Below are 21393 nucleotides of genomic sequence, written 5' to 3' on the forward strand. Positions count from 1 at the left end.
CTGGGACTAGAAGACACAATAAATTACTTCAATCTAGGCAACTCAAAGGCACATGGTAGTACTGCTTGTTTAAAGGTCATAATTATTTACACAAGGCACAGAAGCTTGATACTGGAGGACATCACAAACAGAGATATGAAGAAGTTATTCTGCTAGGCAGAATTAGCCAGTCTGGTTTTTCTTTTGAGCAATCAAATGATGTACTGCAATGATTTACCAACAACCACAATATCTCTTAATGACACTTTTAAATCAAGATTTAAAAAAAAAAAAAAAGCTGCACTTCAAACAGGACATAATTCAAAGAAAGCATATGCTGAGGTATAGGAATTGAATGTTCAGAATGATTATTCAGCCTCTTCACTTCATTAGTGGCCTACTTTCAATTGCAGTAATATGGGATGGTGCACACCAAGCATATGCTTCATCTTATTGTCCTTCAGACAGCTGCAGTGTAAGCATTCATACTCCAGCCCCTGTCACCCTCAGCTCCCTTTGTAGTGAACAGAGAGAAATAGGGAATTTGAGAGTGTGACTTGTCAACTGCACATAGATTTCCACTTCAGGATGAGATGATTCATTATTAAAAAACACCTTTTTTTCTCCATTGACTGTACAACCAGCTTAGACGAAAATATCTGTATTGTAGATGTCTGTATGGGGTCTGATGAATGTTATCCTGAGAGTCTTTCCATCAGAGATAAGGAACGAACACTAACCCTTGAATCCCACACACTGAGCAAAATTGCTGTTGTTTTTTCCACAGCTGAGCTATGGTTGTGTCAGAATTTCAAGATTTTCTGCACAGGCACAAATTTTTGATGCAGTGGATAATTTAAGTTGAGATATTCATCCAAAAGCAACAGTCTGGCAAAGTTGATCATGTGGTGACAGGTTTGAAGCAGATTCTACTTGCTTCCTGAGGTGAGAGCATTGTTATCCACCCAGATCTGAAGGATAAGAGGCGTCATAAAGGACTGAAAAGCTCTATAAAGGATCAAAAGGCTTTATAAGGTGAATCAACTTCTGTGTCAGTGTCTGTGGAGATAGAGCAACTGCAGCATCTATTCTGGGAAAGATTTCCATTCATAATCATTTATTTTCAATTTATTAGTTCCATAATAAAATTAAACCCCAGGAAGAAAACAGATGGTGTTTCTGATGATAGAATCCCTGTCAAGAACAGTTTTCTTCCAGTGTTTCCATGTACATTGACTAACTTGCAGCAATACCTGGATGTAAATACCAAGAAATAAGAAGGGGATATAATTTTTCTTCAGAAACTCTAGTTTCAGTCTGGACATCTTAAGGGGTACAAAAAGTTTTGGGGAGTACTTTTTATATAATCAGTCAATCCACACCCTGTCATAACTATTGCCAGCTTTGTTTTTTCCCACTGGAGTGTTAGATCTCAAAGCCTGGTTCTCTTAATCAGCAGAACCTTGGCATTATTAAAATAATTTTAATTGTTTCCTCAAAGATGCTCTTTTGAACAGTATCATCTGGCCTTGGACCCAAGAGGCAAAATTCCTTACAGCTGTAAGAAGAAAGAGGACAGGAATATGATGTCCTTTGTGGATAGATTTTGGGAAGTATATTTGGCAAAGGCACCAGATCACACCAATGCCTATGCACAAGTGTGGGGCAGATAAGCTGTTTGCTGGTAGCTGCCCACCTGGTATGAGTGTTGAATGCTGGGAGAAGACAGAACTGAGGCCACAGTGCTCCTAGCCATACAAGGCAAAAGCAGGACACATGGGAACGGAGAGTGGGGAGCAGCTCTGCATCCTCGGGGTCGTGCTGTCAGCAGACAGGGTTCTTGCGCTGCGTGCATGGGAGGCACAGAGCACACTTTTGCCTGACCTGGAGCAAGCATGTTCTTAGCCCTAGCCTGCTCTGGTTATCAGTGCATCAGTGCATAAACAGCTGTTTCAGCACAGCAGAGGGAACAGAAAACTGTGATCCAGGGGTAAGAGCGGACAGGGAAGGGCAGGAACCTCTAAAGCCACTTTGCTGCTAGAAAAAATTTTGCATGGAATGACAGCTTCTGTATTCCCATCCTGCTTTCCCACTTCCCATGAATCATCAAGTTACTCAAGCAGCAAAAAAAAAAAATATCTATGTATAGTTTTAAGCTTTTTAACATTAGCAGGCAGCTGAAAATTGCCTTACCTGGAGCTATGCACAAGGCAATGAATCTTAGCTACGTCAAGCAGAGAGCAGTCAGTAATAACGAAGAAGAGCTCTGTAATGTTATGAGAAGTAGTTCACAGATCCCACCCCAACACCGTTAGTCCTTACTGACTCAGCATGAATTATCTTCTTTGGCCATCCTTCTGGGGGCTAGCTACATGTTGACCAACCCTTGGAGCTCAGTCAGCAGTTAGTAAACTGAAGTACCTTCAGTAGTATATGTGATAAACCCAAGGGATAGGGCTCAACACTGCAGTGGTGATTGTTCCGTTGAGCTAGGATGCCCCTTAAAGTCAGCAGAGGGAAACGTGCACAGCTAGTGCTCAGCTTTACTTATTCTAATGTACAGTCAGTAAAGACATGCCACTCTCCCTCCACTGACTCTAAATAAAGTTAGGGACTACTAGGTCAGTTGAACCTGCCAGAAGCAGTGAAACAAGTCCTGCTCAGTTGGCTAATACCATCTAGCATATTTCTGTGCAAGTATGTCATAAATGTTTGCTGCTTGTTTGACCTGAATGCAGATGACCCTTGCTTACAACTGTTTTGTAAAACAACAACAACAAAAAAAAAAAGTGTGCAGGCTGGCTTTAAAACTTCATAGAATCATAGAATCATAGAATACCAGGTTGGAAGGGACCTCAAGGATCATCTGGTCCAACTTTTCTAAGCAAAAGCACAATCTAGACAAGATGGCCCAGCACCATGTCCAGATGAGTCTTAAACGTGTTCAGCGTAGCGGAGTCAACCACTTCCCTGGGGAAATTATTCCAATGATTGACTGTTCTCATTGTGAAAAATTTTCCTCTCATGTCCAATCGGAATCTCCCTGGGAGTAACTTGTACCCGTTACCCCTTGTCCTCACCATGTGACTCCTTGTAAAAAGCGAGTCTCCATCTTCTTTGTAGTTCCCCTTTAAGTAGTGGTACATGAGATCACCTCTAAGCCTTGTCTTCTCAAGGCTGAACACACCCAGCTCTCTGAGCCTATCGTCATATGGCAGGCTTCCTAGACCCTTGATCATCCTGGTGGCAAGTTGCCTTTCCACAGGAGCCTGAACCCATGTAACTGCTGGTGGCACTGGCCCCACGCTTCCTGCTGAATCCAGTCGTGCACTCCTGGCCTCTCCTTTGCACCACCTCTGGGAGACATCTGATCCTGCACTGAAAGTTTCATATGTTTGGGGTGGACTGTCTGTTTTTTTGCTTATCAGGTTTATTTCCTACCTCTTTAGCACACCAGTACAAAGCTGCAGAACTTTGGCAGTGGGCTAGGCAAATGCAATGTTGTCATTCACCAAAAAACACATTTCGACAACTGGGGTGCACTCACTGAAACTGGTAGGAGATTGGTTTAAAATGGACACCAGGAAATACTTCTTTAGCCAGAAGGCAGTAATCTTCTGCAATCTGTTGCTGCAGGAGTTTGGGTAGACAGAGAGTATTGGCAGGTTCAAAATCGCATCAAACTGATTGACAGCAGGTCCAAAAAGAGAACAGGGAGGAATGTACTCCCTGTACCCCTCACCCAATAACACAGGGTGCATTTATGATGAACTTAGCAATTCATTATGGGCTTGTAGGAGTGCTGGAACTGATACAAGAGGGGAAGCAGGGCCACAGAGCGGAAAACTGGAATTGGGACAAGCAATGTGAATGATCTGCATATTAACCTTAAGTGGAAACAGTCCTATTAATTGCATTAGTAGACTTTGGAAAAATCTCTTCTTATGACTCCTTTTTACCTTTTTTTTAGAACTCTGTCCTGCACAGTCTCTGCTGAGCAAATTTCTCTTTGACCTCATGTTGTTTATCATAGCCAGTCAAGTGATAATCATGCTAAAAATCAATTTTATAATATATTTTTCTTGAAAAAAAAAATGTTTGTCTCAGAATCAGTCACTGATTTTATTTCTGAGAAAATTGCTTTGTCAGTGAACCATAAAACAATCCCCCAGTTGATTTACCTCCTAGAAGCAACCTCTTTTATTTGGAGCCAAAAATTGTTTGTCCAAATTTTTCTTAGATAAACCAAATCAAGTAGAAACTGCTTGCATATTGTCTTATAGACCCTAATCATGGATTTCTTCTTTCATCTACTCCAATGGATTTTCCCCCAGCTTGTAAAAACAACCTATTCAACAAATGCTCAGAAAGTGAGTGATGGTTAGTAGAAACAAAATTTTGCAAACAACAAGAGTGCCATATTTTTCCTACATCTACTTAGCAAAAAATTTGTAGTTAGAAAAGCAAATTGTGTTCTTTTCCCTGAAATAATAATACTTCCTCCAAAATTACCTTCCAGTGATATTTAATTTGCATAAACTGGATACAAATATGTTGTCTATACTGTCATTCTTGTGCATTAGTACATGACTTTATACAACTTAAATAACACCTATAATGAACAAAACAATTGCTACTGAAGAGTTAAAACTGATACATTAGAAAACCAAGCACATTCAAAACCAACAGATTTAAAGATGAAATTTGATATATTTACAGTTGAAGTTATATGGCGGCCTGTGGCAGCCAAGCATGTGGACCAGTGAACAAGGGATCCCTTACAATCCTATGCCCTATGATTTCCCCAATGTTTTGTTTTCTGACTGTGAAAAACATGGATGATGCAGTTACTGAGGATTTAGAAACAGTTGTGCAGGGCAGTAAAGACTTTTTCTACATAGGCCCAATTTCTTCAGTGGATTATACTGATTTTTATGTCAGCTAGTAAAAAAGCAAACAGGCTACAACTCACAGTTGATGATACTTTATTAAAGACTGAGTGCTAAAAGTGTGATGTTTCAAAAGAAATACAGACAGAATTTGGCTCTGAAATGTAAAATGTAGCTTATAACATTCCTCAGGTATTATTTCATTTAGCATTTGGCAGCTAATAAATCTTTTTAACGGAAAAGTTTTTTCTGAAATTACCAAGAGAGCTGAAAAAAAGGGCACTTCCAAACACATTGATTTAACTGCTGGAGAGTCTCTTCATTGGCTCATTACTGCCAGGAACAAGATGCTATTGTGTTGACTTGGAGTCATGGCAGGAGAACACAACAAAGATGAAATAAAAGTTGTGTGTCACACATGTTGGCTGCAAAGGTTTTAGACATTTAAGAAGGAGATATTTCTTCTGTTTTTCACATTGCCTCTTCTCCATGCAGTTCTGAATTTACTTGGTGAATGGATGTAAAAATTATTTTGCCTCTTTCTATGAAAGAAGCACAGAATATGTAATATTTTCTTCTACTCAAATCAGTATTATGGTGAATTAGGTCATCATTCTGCTTTGTTTCAGTGGAAAGCTAGCTAAAACCATAAGTACTTAACCTAAAGCCTAGTGTGCTTCCCCAGAGAGGCAGCTGGAAGTTGAAATTTGAAAAATTATGTTTATTAATTTGTAGGCTTAAAAATGGAATTTAAAGTAAGTTCTGGGCTAGCTGTATAAAGTTTAACTTCTAAATCTGAAAGCAGTATCTAAAAGTTACCTGACAGCAACATGAACCTGTTCACTGAAGTAAACACTGAAACAAGATTTTTTCACTCTGACTTTGCAAAACCTCAGTAAAGGTCCTGGTGAAGTAGGGCTGATGATTAATCACATATGTAATGAACACTTGCTGTTTAAGGAACTTTTTCTATTGGCATGGAGACAGTTTTATCTCACTGAGGGCAGTTGATGGAAAGACTCCTGACTTCAGTGGCAACATGATCAAAACTTTTCTGACTAACTCTCCTTTGCCTTTTGAGCCTCCCAAAAGCCTCCATTCAACCTCATACTATTACTGTAGAGTGAATGTAAGAGATATGCAGACGATATGCAAATGGACAGAAGGGGAAAATACCAAGAAATATTTTAAGCACATGGTTTTTGAGGGGGGTTATTTGAGGGGTTATTTTAATCGTTAAAGAAAAATCTTGTCCTCACCCAAGGCAACAGGGTTTTCCTACTGACTCCAGGATTTAATTTGCCTCTAACAGCTTTTCCTAATGCTTCTTCTCTGGATCTCTTCAGCAGCTGTGACTCTGCAATATGTCTTGGGATAAGTTATCAGATATCATTTACTTGAATCCAGAACCTTTTTCACAAGAAAGAAAACCCACAATGAAGCTACAACAATTGGTTCACAGAAAAAAAAACTAGGCAAGCTGAACAGAGATGCACAACAGCCAAAGCTCAGCATTTGCATTTTACCATTACAGCACCAGCATTCATCTTAAAACAATGACACTATTCTGACCCCAAAATATTACCTTCAATATCATTTTATCTAATTTATTATGTGTTAACTATTCTTTGACAATTTTACCTTTCACAAAGATAAGTTTGACAGCATAGTCCACTTCCCTTCATTTTCCTCTCAGTCTCACTCTATCTGCAAGTACAGTTTACTATTAAATTCCACTTTCTGGATTTCAAATGAGTGGGTAAAATAAGTTTTAGGGCTATCAGTGCAACACAGAACCATAAAGAATTGCAGCTGCAATGGTTGTATCGTATGTAACACTGAGACACTTAAATACTTGGAGTAGAAAGAACCCAACAACGTGTCATCTCCTTCCAAGGACCAAGCTGCTGTGCCATTCTGGCAATGGAAATCAGCAGATATGGGGGTGAGCATAGACAGACAGAACTTGTCTGTCCCTCCTCTGGCAACAGAAAGCTTACTCAGTGAGAACTGCCCCAGTAGGTACCCAGTCTTGTGTTTAAAACTGCAGTAAATGTTTGCCTTTAATATCTGACTTGAGACACCACTGCTAGTCCCAGCTGGACATACTGACCCACCTACGATGGCATGAGCCACCACCTTCAGAGATGGCTATCCTCGCAGACCTGAGTTGTGTAATGAAAACACACCGTAAAGGACTCAGGTGAAACCAGCTTCCAATATTTATTGGTTTTGGTTTTCTTCCGTATCCCTTCAGTTATCACATTTTCTAGCAGCACTCAAAGACAATATTAGAAGTTGTTTACACACACACCAAAATTATGTTATCTCTGCAAGTGCTTAGCCAAGATTCAAGGTCTCCTAAGTTCTTTTCACTAAGAAAACTGAAAATGGAGTCAAGTGTCTTTGTTGCAGAGATATTTATTTGCAATAAAATTAAAGCAAAGCCACATTTACTCCCACACTGCAGGGATCAAAAACAGATTTTTGCTCACAGCTCCAAACATCTTTCACCTGACATGTGGACCATCAGATCCCCTCACCAAGCTTATGTCAGTGTTTCTGCACTCGTGTTTGGTTATTCTTTGCTCCTTGTTTCTCATTTTCTTTGTCCCTTAGCCTCTCCCTCACAGACAGGTGTACCTTCACAAATGAAGTCAGCAAACACCCCTCCATTCATAAGTACATTACACATATACTTTGCTGGTATGTAAAGCAGTTTCACAGTGTTTTTACAGCTGACTAAACCAACAGCCATCTCATAGTAGCAACTCCTCCTGATGCCTATTTACCAACCCCATGTAACCTATAGTTCTGACTCTGTTAAGGAAAAAGCTCCACCACAACAGAGAAAAAAGGAAATAAACTGTAAGAGAAAGGGATGATATGAGATAAAATAAAATAATGCATGGGATAAGGGCATGGCTTTAGAAAAATCTTAAATTATTGTTAGCCACTGAGAACATGTAGAAGTTAATTTCAAGTAACAACTCATAAAGAGAAAGGTTACAGGGTTGACAAGGTAAGGGAGAGCCTACCTTATACCAGAAAACGCACTTTTAGCCAACCAGAGCAAAGGCAGGAAGAATTATCTGTTATTATCTTTAAAGTTATACTGAGAGGGTAAACATGGGGGGGAGGGGATATTAAAGCTGGAAGATAATATTGACCTAGAAACAAATAGAGATGAAAAGTCCATTGATAAATTCAACTTGCAAACTAGAAGGCTTCTACCCATCATGGCTGTGAGGTTTTGAAACAGCCATTCATCATGAGTAGCCTTCAAAAAAAAGCCCACTGTTTTTACCTTGGAGCTTGATAATTTAATGAAAGGCATTACATGATGTGGTGGACTATTGCAGTAACTGGAGCATGGACTTCATGACTCAGAAGGTCTTTGCCAGCACTCTAATCTGGTGTAAATCTCAGATGATGCATACTTAGCTATTCTCAACATGTTTTTCCCATTGGGTAACTTTGGATAAAGGGTAACTTTCTGTCACATTGTAGTGCCATTTAAACAATCTCAAGAGTTTTTCTTTCTGTACCAAGTTTATATTCACTAGGGACCTGAGTAATACCTTGTGCTCCTGAGCAAATCTGCTCACTGGGGCAGATTCCATCTCTTTTGTTCTGTTGGAAAACTTCACTCTTCCAGCATGTTTCCGCAGATATGTTCTCAGCTCTGTGGGTAAAAAAAAAAAAAAAAAAGAAAATACCAAAGCCTTGGCCTCCAGTTCTTCCTCACTGGCTTTTATGACTAATTATGTTTTCATCTGAGTACCCAAAAGCACTCAGATCCCATCTCCTAGTTCATACATTTAGATCACCACAGAATAATATACATCTGAGTTTACCCTCAGCAAAGCTCCTACCTACTCCTAAGGTGTGAAATCAGATTAAATGCTCTCCTGTTATAATGTTCCTTTATGACCATACATCACAAATCTCAAGGGTTCAAAGTCCAGGGCTCTGAGCCCAAATAGTCCAGCTCTGGAAATCTATACAAGAAATCTTTATGGATCCTTGTCTGAAACCAAGCCACAAGGACTGCCCAGATGCATTTTCTATGTCCACTGCTTGCTCCTTCCAAATTTTGGTGGTAAAAGCCAGTCAAAGTTTTTTGCAAGTTTGGCCTCTGATCGATAGTTGGTACAAATCAGACAGCTCAAGCCTTAGAAAGTATTGAAATAAAGGTTTCCACAAGACTGTGGAAACACAGAGGTCAGTCAAATGTCAGGATCCTCAAGCTTTCACAAGTCTGCAGTTCTCTGGATTCTGTATTTCATCCCACACCTAGAATCATACCATTGGAGCATCTGCTGTCACCTCAGCAACTTGATTTCTCATAGTTCATAGATTAGATCCAGACAAGATCCAAATTGACCAAAGCCTACTTGTTTTTTTAAATTTCATAGGATGCCTTCTGGTCTTTGTCAGTCAGGTTGCTGCTCTTTCCATCAGTTTGGCTTTTGTGTCAGTGAAGAATCACCCATAGCTGGGCTTCCCAACTTGCTTATGTCTTTCATGGATGTTGTTCCAAGAAAAGCTTCACCTTCACATCAGGGCTCAGATTCACTCTCTGTTTCTGAAAAGCTTAGATGTGAAGCAATTCTTTCCCACCCAACATAGATTTTCATGCTCATGTATGTAAATCATAGAACCATAGAATCATAGAATCGTCAAGGTTGGAAAAGACCCTTAAGATCATCGAGTCCAACCTTTAACCTATCACTGCCAAGTCCATCACTAAACCATGTCCTCAAGCACCACATCTACACGTCTTTTAAATACCTCCAGGGATGGAGACTCAACCACTTCCCTGGGCAGCTTGTTCAATGCTTGACCACCCTTTCAGTGAAGAAGTTTTTTCTAATACCCAACCTCAACTTCCCCTGGTGCAGGTTAAGGACATTTCCTCTCATCCTATCACTGACCCCCCCCTCACTAAAACCTCCTTTCAGGTAGTTGTAGAGAGCAATAAGTTTCTCCCCTGAGCCTCCTCTTCTCCAGACTAAACAACCCCAGCTCCCTCAGCTGCTCCTCAGAAGACTTGTGCTCCAGACCCTTCACCAACTTGGTTGCCCTTCTTTGGACATGCTCCAGCACCTCAATGTCCTTCTTGTAGTGAGGGGCTCAAACCTGAACACAGTATTTGAGGTGCGGCCTCACCAGTGCTGAGTATAGGGGCACTATCACCTCCCTAGTCCTGCTGGCCACACTATTCTTGATACAGGCCAGGATGCTGTTGGCCCTCTTGGCCACCTGAGCACACTGCTGGCTCATGTTCAGGCGGCTGTCAACCAACACCCCCAGGTTCTTTTCCACCAGGCAGCTCTCCAGCCACTCCTCCCCAAATCTGTAGCGTTGCATGGGGTTGTTATGACACAAGTGCAGGACCCGGCACTTGGCCTTGTTGATCCTCATACAGTTGGCCCCAGCCCAACGATCCAGCCTGTCCAGGTCCCTCTGCAGGGCCTTCCTACCCTCCAGCAGATCGACACTTCCACCCAACTTGGTGTCGTCTGCAAACTTACTGAGGGTGCACTCAATCCCCTCACCCAGATCATCGATGAAGATGTTGAACAGGACTTCCCCCAGTACTGAGCCCTGAGGAACACCACTCGTGACTGGCCGCCAGCTGGATGTGACTCCATTTATCACCACTCTCTGGGCTCGGCTGTCCAGCCAGTTTTTAACCCAGCGCAGAGTGCACCCATCCAAGCCGTGAGCAGCCAGCTTCTCCAGGAGAATGCTGTGGGAGACAGTGTCAAAGGCCTTACTAAAGTCCAAGTAGACAACATCCACAGCCTTCCTCCCCTCATCCACTAAGCGGGTCACGTTGTCATAGAAGGAAACCAGGTTAGTGAAGCAGGACCTCCCTTTCATAAACCCATGCGGTTGTCCCACACTTGCTGCATAATGGCACTCAAGATGATCTGTTCCATGACCTTCCCCAGCACTGAGGTCAGGCTGAAATACAAGGAAAATACTGATTTCATGTAAATAATTCAGCTGTACCTTACTATGTACATTTTTCTAATAATACATTTTATCTGATTTCACTGTCTTTCCTTTTCCCTTTTGTTTTCCTTTCCTTTCCCCTAGTTTGTATATGACACAGCTAGATACTGGAAGGGAGCTGCTTTTTTTCACCAGGGGCAATTATAGCTGTTTCACTGGAAAACCACTGAGAGCCGAGGGACAATCTTCCCATCTTCTAAACCAGTGCAACCTGCCATTAACAGTGACAGTGTACCTATCTAAGACAATATAGTTTCCACATGAAACTGTTATGAAAGTACAAGAAACAGTATTTGTCATCCAGCAAAGTAGACCCACATACCTTAAAGTTTCTTTGGTGACTTTACAGGTAATTTCTCTGGACATAAAAATCTTAAAGAAATTATATATATCTCTCTAGGTTGTGTCTCTATAACTTTTCATTTGTAAGGCTAAATAAGTCTGTGCTTTTATAGCACCCTTTGAGCTTTCAGTCTTTTTTATTTGCTTACATTATATATAAAACCAGCTGGATTTAAGCCATATAATTTTAGGCATTATTTGCAGTGCATACAAGTTTTAGATATCCTGAACAGACTTGAAATGTCCACAGACAGGAATCAGTCAACCAGAAAAAGTTTGTTGAAATATTTTAAGCCCGCAGGTATTAAAAATCTTGCTAAATTGATTTTACTTTATCTTGGATTACATTGATTCAATAGAAAATGCAAATCATGCTGACATTCCCCTGTTCGAATTGCAAGCTTTCAGAAAAACCTTGGTTACTAGAACTTATGGCTTAGCTATAAAGTACATAAGTATTGCTTTATCCATGTACAAATGTACAAGATGTTCCAACTGTGAAACTCTGAGCTGAGATCCAGAGAGGTCAGAGGGAGAATATGATTAGAAAGAAGTTAATATCTGGAAGAAGTCAGTGCTAGCCAGAGGGATCAAGTTAAATATACATTAATTAATATTTATTAATATGTTAGCAAGCAGGAAAATAAACTTAGTGGGCACATTAAAGCAGAAGAGATTAGATCTCCTGGAATTTAGGACTGTTGAACAGAAGCTGCTTATAAACTGGTGACCTTTACCCTACACAGAGAGTCTTTCAGAGTGTGCTTGTACCCAACAGTACGAAACACTTTTGAAAACCCAGCTCAGATCAAACCTCTCTGACTTAGCTCCCTGGTTTGCAAATCTAATTGTACGAGCCTGATGGAGCAGTCCTCCAATATAAGCCTAACTGCTATAATCAATGGGGAGGCAGGTGCTGTTGAAGGGTTCCAGAGAAATCTCGCGTCAGTTTAAGCTTAGCTATCAAGCGCAGGAGGTCCTGCCTCTGGCAGTTTCAAAGATCATAACTTTGCTCCACTGACAACATATAAACTAAAGCATTTGCTTTAAAAGCGTTACTTCCGATGTCACTTGCAAGCTAGGACTGGCTCCAATGTTATAATTTTCTGAGTTACTGCTTCAAATCTTTTACTAAAACCCTAATCAACCTAAGGCATTCGTAACAACAATACAAGTACTCTATTGTGGCAGCTAAGGAGCTACAGTCACAGGCCAGGACCGCTCTGTCAAAACACAAAAACACAAAAAATTACCCCAGTCTGTACAGCAACAAGCCGCTATAAAAAAACGGGTGCTCGTTAGGCGTTGCAGATTAGAAAAGGAAGAAAGGCACCGGTGTAATAGCAATGCCTAGAAGTAAAACACACATGAATCTCTGGACAGCATGGTAGGCAAAGGAATCACAGCACAGCCAAGTGAGGAGACCTAAGAAAAACCTGCATGGGCAAGGGAGATGGTCACAGGGAAAATCAGCTAATACAGAAATGTCTGTCGACAGCCAAAAGGACAGGAAAGAATAGATGAAGGGAAGAAAATAAAATTAACAGCTTTTCTACCTTATAGTGAAACAATGAGCAATATACTGTTGATTTATAACTGTATCTAAAAGTTGTGTGAGTTGTACTTGTCATCAGAGGCATAAGGTTTGGAAAGGGAAGAGAATTTCTCCAAGAGACAATGTTCCTGTCAAAATGCAGTGTGCCTAATGAAAATGTATGAAACCCCCAGCCTAGAGATGAGACAGTACCTCACAATTTTTTTTCTGCAAATTCAATGCAAATTGGCATGGGAAGCAGGATAATCTGAAAAGATGTCAACACAAGGTAATAAAAAACATTCAGAAAGTTTTCACTCAACAATCTTAGTTTGTTTTTCATTTTCTTTTCTGGCCTGTGTAATTACAGAGCCAAATAATTCCAAGTTTTATTTATTTCTCTCTAATGAAGCCCATTTCTTGTTATATCTGGCCAATGGTTTTGTGCTACACGTGAGAAGATACCTAAATAAATTGGCTGAACAAATAAAACTAAGAAACTATCAATCTGTTTTCACCAGTGCCATAAACAAATGAGTTCTTTCCCTCTCTCACCTTCTTTCCACTTCTTATCCTCAGTCTTAAAAAAAAAGTTTATTTCAATTTTAAAACCCATGAGCTGAGCCACCTAACATGTTTTCCTTTCTCTCTCACTTCTGAAAAGATTGTGGAATAGGAAGACATTACTATATGACTCATAGCATAAATATTTCCAAAAACAATCTGAAGTTTCATAAATAACTGAAAAAAATTAGTGTTGAAATTGCAGTTGTTTGTTGCCAGAGGAAAACCCCCAAAAAATTCATTTCTGCAAATTTTATTCTGACTACTACAATAAACAAAACAATGCTTATCCACAGGAGACTATGTAAAGCAATAGATGAGGGTGCTTTTAAATAATTTGTGGCAATGAGGGAAAGCTGTGTGCATTCTTGTTCTCTATATGGAATACACCAAAAGGAGAGTATGGCAAAAAAAAATTATGTCAAGATTTTTAAAACCAGTAATGATTTTGGCTCCTATGTTTTCAGATGCCCTATGACAGCTGGATTTGCAGGTAATAGGGTGTGAATTTGAAAGGTGCTTAATGTTTTACAACTACTGAAAGATTCATTTCTGAAAAAGCAGAAGCTGGACATGGCCTGCAATGTCCTTCCAAGTCCCTGAAGAGAAAAGCTACCTCCATGAAAGACAATGAGCATTTTGTCTTCAACTACAGTGGGACCAAGATTTCATGCCTTGAAATGAGACCTTATTAAAATCTAGAAAAGAAAGTGGTGCCTGGAATTGTCATGTGACAAGGACATGCAAGTTTTCGCTTACTCTGCTACAGGATATTGCACTCAGATGATTCCTTTATCCTTTATGACACATTGTCCTCTCCAATCCATCCGGTTCTTATCCCTTCCTAGCAAAGCTGTGACAGTAAGGGTCATTTCAGTTTCTACTGAAATTCAGCACAAATATAATGTGTGACAGTAAGAATAACTATGCACCAATCCTTTGAACATATGAAGATGTATTAAAGTTGGTGTTTCTCCACAGGTTTCTGATGCTAATCTTGTTTTCCTTGTTTTAATAATGTGATGCTTTATGTATAATGTATATATACTACAGGCAACCTTCCAGGACTTACTCAAAAAATACATTAAATGATTCAGCTGATATATTTTAACAAATAATCTTGGTAACAGGGCTTCAATGTTTCTGTTTTGTGGACATTTTAGACCAGTCCTATCGCATAGTAAGGCCTCCAACATGCCATCAGAAAAGAGTGGGTGGCAGCCTAGAAGCCTTGCACTGCAGAGACCTAATTAATCTTCCAGACAGTGTTATAATGCACCGTAGCCAAGCCAAAGAAGGGGAAGAGAGTGATGCTGAAAGCAAAGAAAGACACCGTAACACAGAGCAAAACAGCTGCTCAGCTCTGTTTCCTTGGCACACCAGCAGAATGGAGGGTTTCTGGGATGTGTAACTCTAGCACTTTAGCTTGGCTTGAGGGCAGAAAGACCTTCTGGACACCCAGGGAGAAGGACCAGAAATTAATTCCCCTTTGCAACAGGACTAAATTCTGCACTCTAGAAGAGAAAAGGAGCTGAGCTAAGCCTGATGGGACATTTGGAAAGGGAGCGAGCCCAGCACAGGCTCCTAGACACGTGACCGCACCTTTCTTGGGGGCTCTCTGCCCAAGGAAAAATGGCATTTATTTTGACCAAACCATTTGTACGCTAAAGACAACTGGCTGGAAATGGCTGCTGACATGTTTTATAAACTGAAAACTTCCCTAGACAGCAGAAAAGAAAGGTGTTGATAAAGGATGATAGTCCTGGAAAGGTCTTTTGAATCCCCTGCAATGGCAAGCAAGCAGGACATCTGGTCAAAGAGGTACACAGCACATCTGCACTAGACACCGTATAGAATCCCAAAATTGTCACCAACACCATGTAACATGCTTAATGTTGATGGTAAAAGGCATAAGAAGGAAGGGGAGGAGAAAAGATGAACAGACTTCTGTATGACACCAGTGCAACCATGAAACCTAGCAAGGCCAGAAAAGGCAAGCTGAGGTGGGGTGACTCTGAAGTGGGGTCACTCTTCTTCAGAAATAAACTGGGACTTTTGAGAGGAGTCTTTGTTCTGACTGCCTGAAAAAAAATTCAGAAGAGAGAGGAAACCAGGGAATGGAAGGCAAACAGGTTACATCTTTTGGTTTGAACATCTTTATTTCTTTATTAGGAAATCATTTTCTAATGAAATGATTTCTAATAATTTTAGAATATTTTGTGCAAAGCCTGTCTACAGTAGGAACGTATCACATGCCTTAGAAAGTCACAGTGAATCCCCAGAGGACCCACATGGAGAAGTGGGAGCAGAGAGACCATGGAGATTTCAGTGTTGGTCCAGGGGTCTGCAGAGACTCACAAGGGTAGGAAACACAGAAACTGTGTCCAGGAAATACATTGGGGGAAGCAGGAAAGGAAAGACCCTGCTGATCCACAGAAGCTTGGAGCACACAGGCCCAGAGGACTGCAAACAAACAGAGAAAGCCTAATTGAATGTGGAACAGGTGGTAAATCTTATAAGTTTATTCCCAAGGAAAATTTATTAATTTGAATGCTGCATGACCTTCTACAATTTTCATTGCATTAAAAAATTAATAATTATTTGTTTTATGGAAATGTCATTACTTTAAAATGGTGTGTGAATTACCTCTGTAATTCACTGCACTTAGTACTACCTCAGGAAAGCTATGATGGGATTTAATCAGCATAGAAAGTCCATTAACACCCCATTACATTCTTAAATCAACTAGACCAAGAGCTAAATAATTATAATATCCCTTCTCACTAAAGTGTACTCTTCCTTTCTGAGGTAGGACAACAATCACTCCCCAGGGCCCTCTATTGCCTCTGGGCTTTTGCTCAATAGGTAAAAACATAGGAATTATGGCTTTTTGTGCTAGAACTGATAGTGTGAAGAAACCGAATAGATCTAAGCCTAGCAGTTTGTTAATAAACTAAGTTTCCTTCACCTAAACTGGTAAACCAACACGGAAAACAACATGGCTTTAACATGTTATGATACCTTGGCGTGACATCTAATCTAAGCCTTGTATCATAATAGCATCAATAATGTCCTAGATGCTGCTGAGAGAAAGAAGAGGAACACTTCTCTGGTGTCAGCAGACAGATTATCTGGTCTGCAGCCAAGACATGCCACAGAAGCAGAGACTTCAGAGCTTTCTCAGCACAAACCAGTTTGGGGTGACAGGACTTATTATGTCCTGCCTTATTAGGATCCGCACTGTGCAAATAGCTATAATCCCTCCAAGGTCACCACATTCCTGCTTTCTGTCATCCTTTGCTGACTACGAAGTTCCCAGTGGCTACATCTGCTGCTCTGCGGGAGCCTGCTGTCTCTGGCAGAAAATTGCCATGATCTAGTCAAAAGAGAGAAAACACAGGAGTGGAGCACAGAAAGACAAAGATTGCATGGAAAAGAATGGACTTACTTTGGCTAGATTGGAGGATTTCCTAACCCCTGGTTACGTTTAAGGAATAAATATTTTCTTCTTCCATGAGTGAGGGCAGAAGAAGAGAGAGACAAGGGAAGAATCTGGAGGGCTGAGGACAAGAGGTACAGGCTGAGGGTACAGCTAGCCTAGCAAGGGGACCAAGGAATAGGAAAACACCAGGGCAATTCCTGAACTGAGCCATGCCTTGAAAATAGTCCCATAATGCCCTAAAAGGCTGCACTAGGAAGACAGGGAAGGAAGGGGAATATTGGCAGTGTTTGGGATGCAGCCTCTTGCACCACAGACTTTCATGACAGTGTTATGCCCCCAAGATGAAAACTCCTTTACAAGTCAAGGGCACTTCTCCAAGATGCTGAGTGCCATTTTCCCCCAGGCTGCCGCTGCTGGCAGCTCTGTGCAGGATGTGCTCTGAGAGACGCCCCTCAACTCCCATCCCCACCCTGGAGCAGCCTGGGGAGGGCCCACGCCAGAAGGCCCTCCTGGGCAGAGGAGGAGGTTTGGGCTTGATGCTCCCGATGAGCTCTCCCATGCACTGGCAGGAGCTGCTCAGAGCATCTGCTGTGCCCCACTCCATCCCAGAGTTCCCTGCAACACTGGAGGCACTTGCCAGTCTGTGTTTATGAGTAAAACACCAAAGGAAACATATCAGATGGTTTCCATCAGTGCAGCACTTGAGTAGCAACGCAGAAATATCCACTCTGCAATATGCACAAGTCTTTTACTCCACAGCTGTGGTGGCACTGACCTGGGGTGGGGTGGGGTGAGACCCACATCTGCAGAGGACACAGCAAAGAGACACGAGCAGGGCTCTCCACATAAACTCCCACGGCTTCTGGAGTCCATCCTGGCTCATTTCTGTCTACTTTCCTCTACAACACTGTTTTCTCATGTCTTGTACATAGATTGTGAGCTGTTAAGGGCAGAAACTACATCTTCCTCCTCTGTTTATCTCTTGTTTATCCACTGATGTCCTGCAATCCTCTCCTGTCCACACCAAGGCCTGCACTGGGCTGCCAGTGTCCCCTCTAAACACGCTGAGTTTAGCCTCCTGCTCTGTGCTAAATCCCCAAATTAGGGATTTAAAACTGCCAGCATAAGGCAGGAGGCCCACCGCGCCACAGAGAGAAAGGCAGGTAGCAATCTTGTTCTGGACTTTCCATCTTCCTCTGCAGGACTATGGTGCTCAGGCTGAGCCAGCACAGCCCTCCTTGGTCGTCGTTGCATCATTGTTTCTTCATTCCAAGAAGGAGCAAAGCCTAGGAAACACAGAGGGTCCAGTGAGGCCATTTTTTTCTCTCCTGGTGGGAGTCCAGCAGCTCAGTCAGGCACTCCATCTTAACCGGCAAAAGTCTGTGGCTGAACGCCGTGACTCAGCTCCATGACAGATGGACACAGGAGTGACAGTACTCACCATGACCCATGCCTCTGGTCTGGCATCACTTCCACAGGGCCACTCCATCACTGCACCTTTTCCCCTTGGACCACCTCTAATGCACACAGAGACCCAGCTACCTAGCTCTCAAACTCGGGGCTCTAACATTCACTTGTAACACATTCAGGCAGGAACTGCAAAAGGAGGGAGGCTATTGACTTGGGTCAATAATTGTTTTGCTCAAGGGTGCCAATAACATCCTTATTATTGGGGTAATAAAGAATTATAAAATAATTATGGACAATTATAATAAAACAATTATTACAAAAAATAATTATTATTAAAACAGTCACCATGAATCACAAGAAATGTTTGCATGTACTTTAGGTCAGCTATTTTTGACATATCAAGAAACAGCTGATTGTCATTTCAGGTCCCTAAGTTGTGAAATTCTGTTGGAGAAGAAAAAGAGACAATGAAAAAACTTGGTTTTGTTGGCTCAAAGTTCAGAGCAATAAAGTTCTTAAGTTTCATGTTCCTATTTCTATTTACATATTACTTGGGGGATGAACATGGAGACATGGAAGGAAAAACAGGTCACAATTATTAAAAACAGGAGTGTGACATTCTTCATCTCTTCAGCCCAGAGCAAAACCGGCACTTCCTCTGTTACCCAAGGCAGCAGATGTTCTTAAGGAAAGTTATAAAATTGATGAAGATGTTGAATACCCATAGTGTACCCAGAAGCAATCAAATTACTTAGATTGATCATATGTCCTGAGGGTAGACCTGCAAAATGCACAGGAAGAAGTCAAGGAAGAATTCAAGGTTACATAAATGTTGCTTTTGTTTTTAAGGAAAAAATAAATGGAAGTCGTCTGTTTTTTCCTTAAATGGACATTTGTCATTTTCTTTCATTAAAAAAAAAAAAATCAGTGAAATTTACAGTAATTCCAAAACTGCAGAACCAGACAGCTCCTGCTTCCATGTCCTTTAAGGTTCAGCAGTTGGACACGGTAACTTATTTTGTATAAACTGATGCAGATCTGTTAGTTTCTGGCATGGGAATGAACACCTGTATCTGTATGTAATTCAGAGCAAGATAGAAAGCTACTGCTTGACCCATCATATATAAGGTAGTGAGAAGAATCCTGAGCTTAAATGTGTTGCTACACTGAGGCCCTTTGAGCTATCCTCAGGTATATCATACGCAAAGCATAACACATAACATGGATGATCATGTGAGAACACCCATTTCTCTTCCATATTTCTGATAAGCTTCTTAGCACAGTTTCATGCTTTCTACCCATTGCAACCAATTTTTAAAATGTATTTTAAAATACTTGTATTTCAAATGTTATCGTAAAAAAGAAGTTTGTGTCGTTTTTTCCTGTTTACAGAAGACCAGAAAGATTTTTCTGGGACATCTCTTCCTGCAAGTTATCTGGCTTCTCTAAAACATAACCTTGAAAGAAGCATGGGGAACGTTCCTATACCAAGAACACCAATACAGAGTCCAGATGACAATGTCATGCTAGAGTTTGTCATGGAATTGCAGCTTGCCTGGGGACATACACTGGCTCAGGACATGCTTACAGGTCTTCTCGAGTCGTCGGCCACTCAGTGCTGCCTCTTCTGCCAGAGGTCACCAGGCCCAAAAGCCACCCGTCCATAACTGCTCTGTAGTGAGACTCTCCCTAACGTAGAATTAATATCCAAAAGAAGCCTTTTTTGGGTCAATGCTGTGCTGGGCAGATCAGAGCAGATACTGCCAAGTCCTGAAGTCAGCGAAAGATTTTTTTCCTACAAACAATCTTTTATATACCCTATATGACAGTATCAATAAACATTTAGCTACATCTGGGTGAACTGGGAGCACTGGCATGGAAGGAGGTCTGATTCCCTTCCTCAGAACTGTGTTTTGCTCTAGATAAAATACATAAACAGTTGTGCAATATGTAAAGACAACATGGCGGACTGGAGTGACCTGATGCTCACTAATGCAAACCAGACTCTACAAGCTGCTGAAATGCTCCTCGCAAATGCTTCTCTAGTCCTCTGCTACGCAAGTGGCAAATATTTAACATTAGGATTAGCTTTCAGTTTTGTTTTTCTCCTGGCTTTTGACCATGGCACTCATAATACTACTCTTACATTTGCAGAAAATCATCATTTTCACCATCTCTTCCCTCACATCTAATTTTCCCTCAAAAAAACATTTTTAAGTTCATCTTTTCCATGTTCTCAGAAATCAACAGCTTGGATTGTAGCAGTTTTATTCTCTTTCTTATTATTAAGCTAAAGAGAAGAAAAAAGCAAGAGGGATAGGGAGTTAGGTGTCTCCAAAATCTCTTTCTCTTGCATATAGAGAGCAAACAAGGACAGACACTCAGAAAGGTTGGGGAGGTTGTCTAGGATAGATGACATTTTCATTGCTGAACATGTCCTGTTTCCAATAAGAAGGTAGTTTCAAAGTTCAAATTCACTGTCAGCCCTTACGATTTATCACAGACTACTATTTTCATCATTGTGACAAACCAAGCTGTCAATAAACTACTTTGGTATTAATTTATAGACATGAAGGCTACATCTTGTGACTTTGAGGCCACAGTTTCAAGACTCAAAAATGAAGAAAAGTAGATCTAGAAGGTTTATCTCATCTTTCACCCCCAAGCTGAGCTGTGTCCTCTGTGACACCCCAGAGCCCATGCACTTTTGAACCCACGGGAACATTAATCTTGATGGTGCCCTGAGTGCGCCTTGTTTTCTGTGAGGAACTGCAGTGAAACCAAGGAGCACAACAGCTCTCTCTAGTTACCACTAGCAAAAAGCAGGACATTGTGTTACCTCATTCCTGCATGTAGGCTCAGATCCTAATGATAGCTTTGCTTTGAAACTAGTCATGCTTGTTAACGAAATTTTAAGAGGTTGCAGAAGTACAAGACACAGAGTGCCAGAAGGCCCCATGAGTTTCAAATGGCTACTACAGAGCCCATGTAACTCCAACGATATCCTCACCAACCCTGACGACCCAGGCAAACAATATGCATGCCTGGAAGGGGTTCAAACAGCAAGTTGAACATTATATGAAAGCCAGCCAGACAAATAAACTACAGATCCAAGAAGACCTTTCCCCTGCACTCAGCAGTGGCAGGCAGAGAAACTCAGACAGCACTCAGTGCACCTCATGAGGATGGAGGTGCAGAAAAAGAGGGAA

The 21393-nt window shown here is 41.2% G+C and overlaps 1 protein-coding gene across 4 annotated transcripts in view; it reads right to left on the minus strand.

Moving 5' to 3' along the window:
- Nucleotides 1-21393, minus strand: part of LOC148055902 (uncharacterized) — a 117400-nt gene that overhangs the window by 60440 nt on the left and 35567 nt on the right. For 2 of the 4 annotated variants that reach the window (XR_015704881.1, XR_015704880.1), the window contains exon 2: nucleotides 8450-8553. Coding sequence is in view for 1 of the 4 variants with exons in the window: in XM_087758228.1 (XP_087614354.1) it covers nucleotides 8450-8553; nucleotides 17550-17647 (202 nt within the window). In the remaining 3 variants the exon portion in view is untranslated. Of the gene's footprint in view, nucleotides 1-6127; nucleotides 6279-8449; nucleotides 8554-17549; nucleotides 18061-21393 lie in introns of all 4 variants that reach the window. The other 2 variants (XR_015704882.1, XM_087758228.1) reach the window with 2 other exon arrangements.

The sequence above is a fragment of the Nipponia nippon genome, unplaced genomic scaffold, assembly GCF_047370975.1.
Source record: "Nipponia nippon isolate SJK-2023a ecotype South Korea unplaced genomic scaffold, ASM4737097v1 scaffold_2, whole genome shotgun sequence".
Lineage (NCBI taxonomy): Eukaryota > Metazoa > Chordata > Aves > Pelecaniformes > Threskiornithidae > Nipponia > Nipponia nippon.